General features: G+C 36.2%; 2 protein-coding genes across 4 annotated transcripts in view; both read left to right on the top strand.

Moving 5' to 3' along the window:
* YTHDC1 (YTH domain containing 1) overlaps positions 1-6,205 on the top strand; it is a 35,646-nt gene extending 29,441 nt beyond the window's left edge. For 2 of the 3 annotated variants that reach the window (XM_042984421.1, XM_042984420.1), the window contains 5 exons: positions 764-800; positions 873-936; positions 1,046-1,108; positions 2,730-2,864; positions 5,199-6,205. In XM_042984421.1, coding sequence (XP_042840355.1) covers positions 764-800; positions 873-936; positions 1,046-1,108; positions 2,730-2,864; positions 5,199-5,423 — 524 coding nt within the window. In that variant the 3' untranslated portion in view covers positions 5,424-6,205. The remainder of the gene's footprint in view (positions 1-763; positions 801-872; positions 937-1,045; positions 1,109-2,729; positions 2,865-5,198) is intronic. The other variant, XM_042984422.1, reaches the window with a different exon arrangement.
* Positions 6,206-8,350: 2,145 nt separating this feature from the next.
* The window catches only part of LOC102967993 (UDP-glucuronosyltransferase 2C1-like), a 57,705-nt gene continuing 53,396 nt past the window's right edge, over positions 8,351-12,659 (top strand). The window contains exons 1-2 of the mRNA XM_042984419.1: positions 8,351-8,946; positions 9,225-9,293. Of these exons, the coding sequence (XP_042840353.1) occupies positions 8,850-8,946; positions 9,225-9,293 (166 nt within the window). The 5' untranslated portion in view covers positions 8,351-8,849. The remainder of the gene's footprint in view (positions 8,947-9,224; positions 9,294-12,659) is intronic.

The raw sequence follows: 12,659 nt of genomic DNA, 5'->3' as shown, positions 1-12,659 counted from the left end.
AGCTAGTCTTATCAGAATTTAAAAAGGCAGAGTTTAAGAGACGGTGCTTATAATACGCTTACAAAAATTAGGCAATTTGGAAGTTGGTATTAGTGAACATTACAGCATTTTTTGGCTTGATAAACCTTATTCTTCTCCAAAATGGATATTCCTGAGAGTGAAATTAGTTTTTCCTCAGAAACATGAGCACTCAAATGTTTTTACATTTTAATTTGCTGAGTCCTTCCATCTTTTAAGATGGGGAGAAAGATATTTCTTTTTTTGTCATGGTTCTTTCACTTAAAATGTATACATCTTCATTTTTGGGACTTGTTTTTCTCCCCCTTAAGTTTGCATTTTTAAAAACTGTCTGTGGTTGACTTAGCAGAGCTTGTGAATACCTAAGGTGGAAAGTAAACGTTGGTTTTTAAGGAAGTCCTATTACAGTGTCCTCAAGATAATTCCTCTGCCCTTACTTTTCTTATGGAGCAGAATGAAGAAATTTTCTATCTAGCGAGAATTGGGGTATGGATTTAGAAGATTCATATGAAAACCTCTCTAGCAGTTTATAATTCTGTGGTATCAGTAAGTTATTAGTTACTTTCTAGATTATCATGTAATCTAAGAAGAAAATCTGAAAATGGAATAATACAATAATAGCATCACTTAATAGCATCACTATATTTCTTGGAAAGAATTGAAATGAGTGGTAAGGAAGGTTTAATTATAATGCCATAATAAAAAATATAAATTTGATTTACTAAAATGCTTGATGTTTGAACAGGGTATTTAAAGGATCCACGATACCAGGAAGTAGACAGGTAAGTTGGGTTCACTCTTGCTTAGTTTCAAATTACATTCTTAGAACTAGTTTATGAATTACCTGAATTTAGTTTCACAAATCTTATTCCCAACAGACGATTTTCAGGAGTTCGCCGAGATGTGTTTTTAAATGGGGTAAGCATTTCATTTTATACATTTAATGTTCGTAAAACCAGGATCTGATTTATTTGATAGTTCTGGGTTTGATTTTTATTATTATTGACATTGTTATTTTTCATTTTAGTCCTACAATGATTATGTGAGGGAATTTCATAACATGGGACCACCACCACCTTGGCAAGGAATGGTTTGTATTTTTTTTTTTTTTTTTTGCAAATTATTTCACTTCATTTGCAGTTTCATATATTTTGAATGCTTATTTGGAAGATGACTGTTACAGTTATCCATTAAATAAATTGTTGGAATCTATTTTTACAACTAAAAACTAGTGAATAATTTGATTTGTGTTAATAGTACAAGATTAATTAGTAAGTGTTATAGTTTATTTTTGTAGTAGCTAGTACTGCAAACTGCCTGGGTTCAGATACCTTCCCTTCTTAACTCTGTGATCTTAGGCAAATTTCATAATAGGTTTCTTTCTTAGTTTTCTTTATCGGTAAAACTCAGAGGGTATTTGTCCATTCTTTGGCTCATCAAATTAATGTACTCATTCTGTGCAAGGCACTCTGCTTTAGGCTTGGTTGGTGAATGAAATCGACATTGTGCCTGTCCTTTTGTGGCTTGAAATTTAATGAATACCAGTGTTTACTCTATGGGATTGTCAAAATAATTTATAAAATACATGTGAAGTTTAGTAAAGTGCTTGATCCCAACACTCATTAATTTTTTTTCTATAAAATAAGGTTAATTAAATGCTGTTCATAACTATTAAATTTTTTTTCCTGTAAGAAAGCTGAATATTCTTCTTAAGAGTATCTTTTAAGGTATTGAGGATAGCTGAAGAATTAATTCCCAAGAAATAAAAAACTTAGAAGTTTAAATAGTTCTTATCTTTTTTTTTTTTTAATGCTGCCTGTAATGTGGCCTCTTCATCTGACTTGTTTCACTTAAGGTACTGTGTACAAGATAGATGGATTAATAAGATTGCTTTCCTTAGATTCTGTGAAAATTTTTAAATGTCAAAATACTATCTTGGCACTAACTAGGAAAGTAACCTTTGATTTGCTCTTACACATTTTATAATGGCATTTAAAAGTTCCTTAGGTTCTGGAGATTTTGTTTTTTTGTTTTTTTTTTAAGGGTAGATGTTAAGATTAAGATGATTGATTCTAGATCCAGGATGCCTGATTATGGTGTCCAGCTCCACCTTTTTACTAGCAGTGTGATCTTAAGTTACTTAACCAGTTGTTGGTGCCTCCCTCAGTGCTTATTAGGACAGTGCCTGGCTCATTGTAAGCACTGATTAAGGGTTTACTGTGTTCTATTAGTATTTAAATGACACGACATGAAAGTGTAAACATCTTAAATCTTCTTTTTTTAAGTTGGTGTATTTATTTTGAGAGAGAGGGGGAGAAGAGTGCACCGTGGGTGCATGGTGTGTGCACCAGCAGGGGAGGGGGAGAGAGAATCCCAAGCAGTCTCCACACTGTGAGCATGGAACCCTGAGGCAGGGCTCGCACTCACGAACCGGGAGATCATGACCTGAGTGGAAATGAAGAGTCAGATGATTAACCGACTGAGCCATCCAGGAGCCCCAAACGTGTTAAATCTTCAAGGATGTGTAATTAGTTTGTTATGCACATATTTCCAACAAGCACAACAAGAGGGTATTCTGACAAACCCTAATTCTGTGGAAGTAAATGGGTAGGACAGATTATTAAATTATTTGTTCGGATAGTGGAATTCTAAAAATGGTTTATTTACACGGATATTTGGTGGATGCTTATGGAAGTGGTTTCTTTTCTTAGGCTCCTTATCCTGGAATGGAACAACCTCCACACCATCCTTACTATCAGCACCATGCTCCACCTCCTCAAGCTCATCCCCCTTACTCAGGACATCACCCAGTACCACATGAAGCAAGATACAGAGATAAACGAGTAGTAAGTGCACAAGAAGGCAAAAGTGTGAAGCAACTACCTTGAATTCTGTAGATAATTTAAATGTGGGGATATTCTTACTCCATACTGTTTTGGAATAATTCACAACTTGTTTTTATTAAGAATGGCTAATTCCTTTGGATTATTTAAATAGACTTATTTCTTTCACCGATCAAACAAACTGCTCAAGTGGAGGCAACTTCTACATATAACTCTTAGGTAATACTGTCCTAGGGATATGGTGAATTAGATTTTCTTTCTGTACTGGGGTCTTCAGTTATAAATAATTGTGTAATTTTTATTGTAAATAGGTATTTTTAAGCTTTCTGTATATTCTGACTCAATTTTCATAGATTGGATGGTATGTATTAAGTTAGTTAACCGATCGTCTCTGGTCTTATTTAGTTACTTGTTTCTGTGACAAATTTTGTCAATTCACCTCCTCTATCTGACTCTTAAGAGAATGCTGACAAATAAACAGATGTTAAGAAAGGCAGATGGATAATTTTCCTTTAGTAATTACTGGTTCTAATAATTTGATATGGTTGATAGGAAAAGCATTTTTTGATCTCTTCAAGACAGAGTGAATGAAAGACAGTCTCTAGTTTGAGATTTATGGGTGTTTTTTTTTCCATTATACTAGTTGGGTTGAGTTTGTTTATTAAATGGTTGATATTCCTTTTTTTTTTTTCCCCTTTCCCTAATAATACTTTCATTTTTTAAACTGAAATTGTCTCCTGGCACTTGTTAGCATAATTCCTTTGTATATAAGTTTGGTAGTCTTACGTAGTTAGGTTGTTAAAGTAGGATGTACAGTTTGGACACCTTCTTCAACCCTCTGTCGCCCCCCCCCCCCAACCAATTTGAGGTGATGAGTCTTTTGGCTGAGCCAAATAAACATTATCTTCCCACTTAGATGAAGAGTATGCATATTTGAGAGGGCCAGTCAGAGCAGTAGTGGCCTAGCCCGTTTTTGAGATAACTTTTTGTCTGTTATTTATTTTCTTATTCTCATAAAGACAGTAACTTTTCAAAATCAAATCCTATTAGGATCTTTAATATTCAGTGAAATAATCTGAGAATCCTAACTGACTAATAGATGTTAATAGTTTTTTTTTTTCAGTCATACAGGAAGAAATGTACGGCTTATGTATGATGAAAACTTAGTTGGCTAGATGGGTTGTGGTACTTTTTATAAATGATTACATAATTTTCAAACTAGGAGTTCTTTCTAAGATTCTTTTACTAAAAGGTATTATTGTCCTTTTAAGTTTTAAGCATCTGTATGTAATTTTTTGGTTAGTCTATATATATTTTATGCTAGTATAATATTCATGTATTCAAGGTATGTGAGGGTGGAATTGTGTTTTTGAACACAATTAATAATCTGAATATTTAAGCTGACTTTTGGAAAAACACCAAGTTCAGTAAGGAAAGGTGAGTTGAGAACTAAGAGTAGAAAGCTAGAGCAGGGATTAAGCTTAGAAGTAGTCACAATGACACCTTGCACCTCACTTAGACAGTTGCTCATCTTACCCTCTCTTGTTCTCCCCAGCCTTTCATGTATATTTAGATCTATGTGGAGTAGACCTCACAATCTTACTAAAGTACATATTTTCTTAAAATTCTAATTTTTTTAAATAAAAATTGTTTTGTATTTTTTGAGAGCGAGCGAGCCGGGGAGGGGCAGAGGACTCCATACCCAGCATGGAGCCTGATGTGGGACTCGATCCCACAACAGTGAGATCATAACCTGAGCTGAAATCAGGAGTCGGATGCTTAGCCAACTGAGCCACCCAGATGTCCCTCTTTTCGTAAAAGTCTATCAAATTTCGAAACTTGCTTGTCATTAACAATGGTTTAGTTTGAAAGAAAATCTGGAATGTAACAACTCCTAGTTTTACCTTAAGAGGGCAGACTTGGTTCAGGTTGTAGAGTCAAAGGAGGAAAAAAAGTAGGGTTCACCTGTTGGAGAAAAACATGGATGATATTTAGCATAGTTGGCATCAGGCTTGCATCCATGATAGTTGATCGTCATCACTAGGTGATTATTTTGGCTTAAATCTTAGTAAAAAGAATTGGCTAGAAAAGTCATTAGAGTTGTATAAGAAACTTCCTGAAGTGAGTTGTTGCAACGAGGTTTGAATAATCAACTGTTGTGGGTGACTAGTTAGGTGTCACAATCTTTTTCTAAGCAGTGTCAAAATTACATTCTGTGAATTAATGCATTAGTACATTTCTGTAGATTGTTTCTCCATACTATACAGTAATTACAGTATGGGGACTCATAAGTTCCATTTGATTTTTGACATACCTAATCCATTTCTTATTTTCTAGCATGATTATGACATGAGAGTGGATGATTTCCTTCGTCGCACACAAGCTGTTGTCAGTGGTCGGAGAAGTAGACCCCGTGAAAGAGATCGGGAGCGGGAGCGAGACCGCCCTAGAGATAACAGAAGAGACAGAGAACGAGATAGAGGACGTGATAGAGAGAGAGAAAGAGAGCGATTGTGTGACCGGGACAGAGACCGAGGGGAGAGAGGTCGATATAGAAGATAATGCGCTTTTGGAAGCACTGATTGTTTAAAGATAAAGAAAATCTTGTATTTTTTTTTTTTTTTTTTGTGTGTGTTTACAAGTAGTAAATTTATTTTCAGCGGTCTACTTAAAGTTCATTGTGTAGAAGGGTTTATTATATCCCTTTATGTTCCAAGCATGCAGTATAATACGAACTGGAAAAACTCAAATCCTCCAAAAATGCACAGTTGACAATTTGAGTTGACACTTTTATTAAAGGAGCAGAATGGAACAGTCCAAGAATGTAGATATTGATTCATTCTCCATAAATGTTCATCTACTTATAGTGTGTTCATCCTAGAGTTATTTTTTGTTTGTTTTCTTTTGGATCTTGATTGATGACTGCCATGATATTTTGCTTTGATGTGTTTCTAAATGTAGTTGCACACGGTTCAGTAAAAATAATGCTGCTATCAAGTATGCAAATATTGAAGTATGATGGTTTGACAGTATGGCAGTGTTGTAGCAGCCTCTTTGTTTCTCCCTTTCCCTCTTTTTTTAATCTTAAAAAGTCACTTTTTATTTTTCTTCGGTCTTCAATGATGAGAGCAATATTAAGAAGACATTGCTATCTAATTTTTAATCTTTTTAAATAAAAAAATTCCTATGTTCAGTAGCATGGTTGATGCTATCGTTAGCCTTCCCCTCCAACTGTATACATTGGCTTGGAATGTTCACAACTTATGTGTGTGGCAGCGGAAGATATTCCATATTCTACATTGCTACTGTTTTGTATAAAATAAATTGGTAAAGATTGACACTTACCTGTTGTACTTCATTTTTGTCTGGATGCCAGTTTGTGTTCTTATGAATTAGTGGACATAAAATGATGCTTTATGTTTGGGTACTATAAGAACCCTGATTGCCACCCTCCCATTTTTTGCATATTTTAGCAGAAATGATTGATCTGGGCCAATTAATCTTGAAAGCCTACTTCTGTTTCTAGTATAAGAACTGATGGTATGTGATTGAGTTAGTATTATTCATCTGATAACATTTTTGGATCTAGTCTGGTCGTAGGATTGTTTTCTTATTTCAGGTTTTTCTGTTTTCATCTTTGATGAATAAATTATTTTACAGATGTTTTTCTGTTTGACTTTCAAAATACACTTTTGTAATTTAACTTCTTACAGTTACATACTTTAAATTAACCATCAATCCTTCCTAGTGGTAACAAGCTATATAAAACAGAGGGCCACACAAAACAGTGTATAAAAGCCTTTTTTGTATTTCAGCTTCTTGAGTTTAACTTGAAATTTTGACTTTTATTAAGTTGAATGTTCAGGCATTGGGATATTTAAATATTTGGCCACTTTTTTTTCTTTTTTTACATAGTGTTGCATTTACTGTTGCACTGTGTACCAAATCATGATCACAGTTTTACAGAAACGTAATCTGTATTGGTCTAAAAAGGGGAATGCGGGAATTTCACTCTTGAAAGATGTTAAAGCTACCAGGATACTGCTTTTATGTTCACTGTATTATGTTCTGCCTGGCATTTAGAATGTTTTTTCCATGCATTCATAATTAGTAGTTTTATTTACCTGTTTCAGAAATAAAGCCTAAGGATTTATTTTAATTATGTGCAGTGTAGTAAAGAAGAAAGAACATTTAGCTGGGGTGGGGTGGGGGGAGGTTAGGAAACCTGGGTTCTAGTTGCAGCATTGCCTTTAATTGGACTTAAAACAGTCGATAATATAACTGACATTTGTTGGTATTCATCAATAAGGTACAGAAGTTAATAGCTAATGGTTTTCTTCAAGTTTTAAACTGAAAATTTCTAAGATTTAGAGGAATCACCAAAAATGTTATTTTAAGAAATAACCAGTTACGCAAAATTAGGTAATACTAAAGTCATTTTCCTGAAATAATAGTAATAAATTGTAAATCATCGAGTGCTTAGTATAAAAAGGCACTTTGTGCTTCCATTACTCATTTCATCCTTCTGTAACATCTCACTTACTGTTTTTATAGATGGGGAGACAGGCCCAGAGAGATTAAACTCGCCCAAGAGTACAAAGGTAGCAGTTGATGGAGCAAGTGTCCATCCATATTGTATCTAATTTGGTCTTTCCAAAGAAGTCACCTCATCTGTTTTGGAAAGAAAGAGAACATAAATTAATACATGTTTAAAACCAGGGTGCTAGGTTCTCCTAAGGATATTAAACATTTTCTTAAAGCTTTCTTACTAAGGAGAAGTTATTCCTGGAGTGTGTAGTCACTTAGATGTTAACCTATGCTTTATAAGCTTGCTATCCAGTTAATTTATTCTAAAAAATTAACATTTATTGAGTTCTTACTAATTATTAAGCATTCTGTATACTTGCATTAGCTCATTTAATCTTCACAAGAATTGATTTCTAATTTTTGTTTGTTTGGACGAAAAAACTGACAGGAACATAGTGTGAAAGATTGCTTTGTAATTTTTCCCCTCTGCAAAGGAGTCATAATAGTAAATAGTTGAAGACATGATCGTTTTTCTTACTGGGAGAGGCATGGTTTCTTCTGTGTACTCTATGATGTTAATTCTAAAAATCTCTAATCAGTAACATATAACATAGGTTCAAGTAAAAGAAATTTCAGTTATTCAAAGTTTAAAAATCAGTCTGGGATTTTATTGGCAAGAGCAAAAGTTCAAGAGTGTGAATCCAGGTGTATCACTTCTCTTGGTTTGGCTTTCCCTCTATGCTTTATTCTTAGTCATAGTCTTTTTTTAAAAAGTTTTTTTGGTTTATTTTGGAAGAGAGTACAAGTGGAGGAGGGGCAGAGAGAGAGAGGGAGAGAGAGAATCCTATGCAGGCTCTGCCCTGTCAGCACAGAGCCCGACACAGCCCGACACAGGGCTTGAATTCATGAACTGTGAGATCATGACCTGAGCAGAAATCAAGAGTTGGGTGCTTAACTGACTGAGCCACCTAAGTGCCCCAGTCATAGCCTTAAGTGTTCTATAAATGTCCATCACCATCTCCAGGCTTCCATTATCCATATACTTCTCAATGTCAGAAAGAGAGAGACCAGTTTTCCACTATGTTTCTATAGCACTTCCTCAGAAGGACTCTGAATAGCCATGCTAGTTTCATGGAGCCAGCTCTGACCTAATGTGTGTCCAGAGAAGTGGGGTTCTTTGACCAACCAGTGTGGGAGGCAAAAGAGGCAGGAGATGATAATGGTCAGCTCCAGAGGAATTCTGTCAGGAAGGATGGCTTCCAAATGGTGGACAGAGTAACATATCTGATAAAAATGTGTGATCTCATACAGAACTAACATCTGAATGTCTTCACTTTTCACTCACTGAGAATATTTTGTCATAGGCATAGCTTCCTTTTCCTGGATATCTCTTTTCCTGCTGTAGAATGCATTGGTCACTCTTCTGAAGGACATAGATTCTGCTTTGCCCTACTATTGTAAATGATCCCAAGGGATGTCGGATGTATGGAATACAAAGAAGGAAGTGAGAATTGTTGCCAGCATTTCACTGACTTTGCTAGAGTTCCCCGACCTCAAGGTAAGGGTGCCACGTAAGTCATTTTGTTCTGAATTTTAGAATTGTTTGGTTTGGATAGAAAATGCCTAACGCAATTTGATACACAAATTAAAAATGAGACATATGACACTATGGGGGCAAAATTTTATTTTTTTGAGGGGAGGGGCAAACTTTCAGACCTCAAGTTCATTGTAGTGGGGATAGGAATCTTATGAATTTAATTTATAGTAATACAGGTGATCTAATATTTTTGCCTCTTTCCGTGACCCTAAATCTTACATTTTGTGTTTCCCTTTCAGTTTTTTCTGTCTCTTGTGTGGCATCTGAAAGACTGTTCAGTCCTACTAACGGTACTCAGGGTGTAACAGGTCAGTAAATTATTGTTCTAGATTTGACTTCCACTGATGCCACTGAAAGGAACTTTATTTTTAAATTATATGGCCAGAACACAGGAGGCTACAGTTAGCCTCTCAAAGTTTCCAGGGGACTCTGATTTGAAATGTAAGCTTAGGTTTTGGCTGGAAATATTGGATCACTTGGCACATAACTGGCTTATAGAATGCAAACATGCCTACTTCCCAGTTCATTTGTGGTGGTATTTCAGAAGTGTATGAGAATCGTGGTACAAATTAAGACTTAAGTGGTTTTTATGGAAACATTCTCTAGATGAAGTATTTTTTGTCTATTTAACTTGAGAGAGTTTTTAACTGAGATCTGTGGAGATAGAATGTTACTGGGATTAATTTTCAGCTCACAATACTTAATGTGTGTTTTTTTTTTATTTTTGTGTTTTCAAACTTTAAATGCATATAAAAAATGTACTGTATACAGACTTTCTTTGGGGGATTTTGGGTATGATTAAATCCCATTTTTGTCATATCTTATTTCAAAATCACACCCATGTCCTGTGTAGAAAACCTCATGCAAAAGTGGGCTATTCTCATACTTTGCAAGCAGACATCTTTAGAAACATACATTACCTTTAGTATAGCAGCTGTCTGTTACCACTGCCATGAGGACACACAGTTGAAGAGTTTGAGAACAGATTCCACTGACTCCTTTTATTAATAAATTTTAAATAACGGTTATGGTGAACGTTACTGGTTTCCTGTATGGCTCTGTTCTTATATTTATCCTAACAGTTCTTGAACTATCACTGAAGTACCCCCCCCCCCCCCCCCAACCCATGTGGTTCAGAAATAACTGGCTCTGCCTTGTATTCGTTTTTTCCCACAGGAACTCCTAAATCAGTCTGGGCATGGCATTCCTTTTTCCCAAGACTTGGTTTAGAACTGAGCAGTTTACCATACATATGCCAATGAATGCTGTGAGAGTTTTTCTGAGGATTTCTGGAAAAGAGATTTACTTGCTCTTAGGAAAGAGACAGTAGAATAGATACTTTTTCACCTTAGGGGACTAAATTATGTGACAAGCCTGAAGTTGTTAGAACTATTTTGTCAGCTTCAGGAAACTGGTTTAAGATAAATCCAACAAACAAGACAAAGCCAGAAATATCTTGCATGATAGAATAGAACTTTTTTTTTTTAATGTTTGTTTATTTTTGAGAGAGAGTGTGTGCGAGCGGGAGGGGGGCAGTGAGAGAGAGAGGAAGACAGAAGATCTGAAGCAGGCTGTGCGTTGACAGAGATCCTGATGTGGAGGTCGAACTCAGGAACCGTGAGATCATGACCTGAGCTGAAGTCGGACAGTTTACCGACTGTGCCACCCAGGCCCCCCATAGAATAGAACTTTCTTTAATCTTTGAGGAAAATTTTTTTTTCCACTGGACCTTGACCTAAAGATCCTTTATTTTTTATTTTTTAATTTTTTATTTTTTAAGTTTATTTTTGACAGAGACAGAGCATGAGCGGGGGAGGGGCAGAGAGAGGGAGACACAGAATCAGAAGCAAGCTCCAGGCTCTGAGCTGTCAGCACAGATAATGATGCGGGACTTGAACTCGCGGACCGCAAGATCATGACCTCAGCCGAAGTCGGATGCTCAACCGACTGAGCCACCCAGGTGCCCCCTAAAGATCCTTTAAACATGATCAGAGACTTACAGAAACAAAAACTATTTGGGAAGAGGTCATCTGAATAAAGTAGAGGGTGAGGGTGCAGGATTAATAGGGACAAATAGATTTTGTTAAAGTACATTTCTGCTCGTTTAGAAATCACACAGGGATAGGTTTTATGACTGGACTCATGAGACCCAAGCGTGGATGGGGGCAGAAAGGTGCTCAGAGCACATTGGAGTTGCATAGTAAAAAATAAGGTAAAGGAGGAAAAGCAAAAGAGAGCTTTTATGATGTCACATTTAACTCTCACATCATCTCTGGTAGGTGCCTCAGACTTTATTGCCAGCATGCAATAAAGTCAGGCTTTGAGCCTCATTGTTTTAACTCAGTAGCCCACAATCTTATTTTTAAAAATTTATTGAGGTAAATTGACATATATTAGTTTCAAGTATGCAACATAGTGATTTGTCATTCGTGTGTATTGCGAAATGGTTACCACCAAAGTCTAGTCACTGGCACTTTACAAAGTTAATACATTGTTAGTAACTATATTCCCCATGCTATACATTGTATCTCCATGACTACTTTTATAACTGGACCTTTGTACTTCTTTTGTTTTTAAGTTTATTTTTATTTATTTTGAGAGAGAGGGGCAGAGAGAGGAGAGAGAGAGAATCTCAAGCAGGCTCTGCACCAAATCTCAAGCCGGCTCCTCAAGGAGCCAGTTTTAGGGCTTGAACCCATGAACCATGAGATCATGACCTGAGCCGAAGTCAAGAGTTGGACATTGTTTTTTGTACTTCTTAATTGCCTTCACCCCTGTCATCTCCCACCTTCACCCCCTTCACCTCTGGCAACCTCCAATCTGTTTCCTGCATCTGTGAGTCTAGGTTTTGTTTGATTGTTTTTTTAGATTTCACATATAAGTGAAATCCTATGGTATTTGTCCTTTTCTGTTAGACTTGTTTCACTTAGCATAATACATTCAAGGTTTCTCCATGTTGTTGCAAATGACAAGATAAATACTCCTTTTATGGCTGAGTAGTAGTCCTTTTTGTGTGTGTATATCATATCTTCATCTGTTTATCTTTGATTGATACTTGGGTTGTTTCCATATCTTGACTATTGTGAATAATGCTTCAGCGAAAATGGGGGTGCATATATATATCTTTGAACTGGTATTTTCGTTTCATTTGGATAGATACCCAGTAATGGAATTGCTGGGTCACATGGTAGCTATATAATTTTTTGAGGAACCTCTACACTGTTTTCTGCAATGGCTATGACCAATTTACATTCCCACCAACAGTCACAAGGGTTCCTTTTTCTCCATATCCTAACCAACACTTACTATTGCTTGTCTTTTTTGATAATAGTCATTCTAACAGGCGTGACTAATATCTTGTGGTTCTGATCATTAGTGATGTTAGTACTTTTTCATGTACCTGTTGCCTACCTGTATTCCTTTCTTGGGAAAATGTCTGTTCAGATCTTTTGCCCATTTTTAAATTAGATTGTTTGTTTTTGTCGTTGTTGTTTTGTTTGGTTTTTTGGAGAGAGAAAGTGTGATCAGGGGAGAGGGGCAGCGGGAGAGAGAATCCCAAGCGGTCTGGTTCCATGCTCAGCATGGCGCCCAATGTAGGGCTCAACCCCGGGACACTGAGATGATAACCTAAGCCAACGTCAAGAGTCAGACCCTCAACCAACTGGCCATCCAGG

The sequence above is a fragment of the Panthera tigris genome, chromosome B1, assembly GCF_018350195.1.
Source record: "Panthera tigris isolate Pti1 chromosome B1, P.tigris_Pti1_mat1.1, whole genome shotgun sequence".
Lineage (NCBI taxonomy): Eukaryota > Metazoa > Chordata > Mammalia > Carnivora > Felidae > Panthera > Panthera tigris.
The sequence above is the reverse complement of the archived record's forward strand: the minus strand, read 5'-3'. Positions and strand labels throughout refer to the sequence as shown.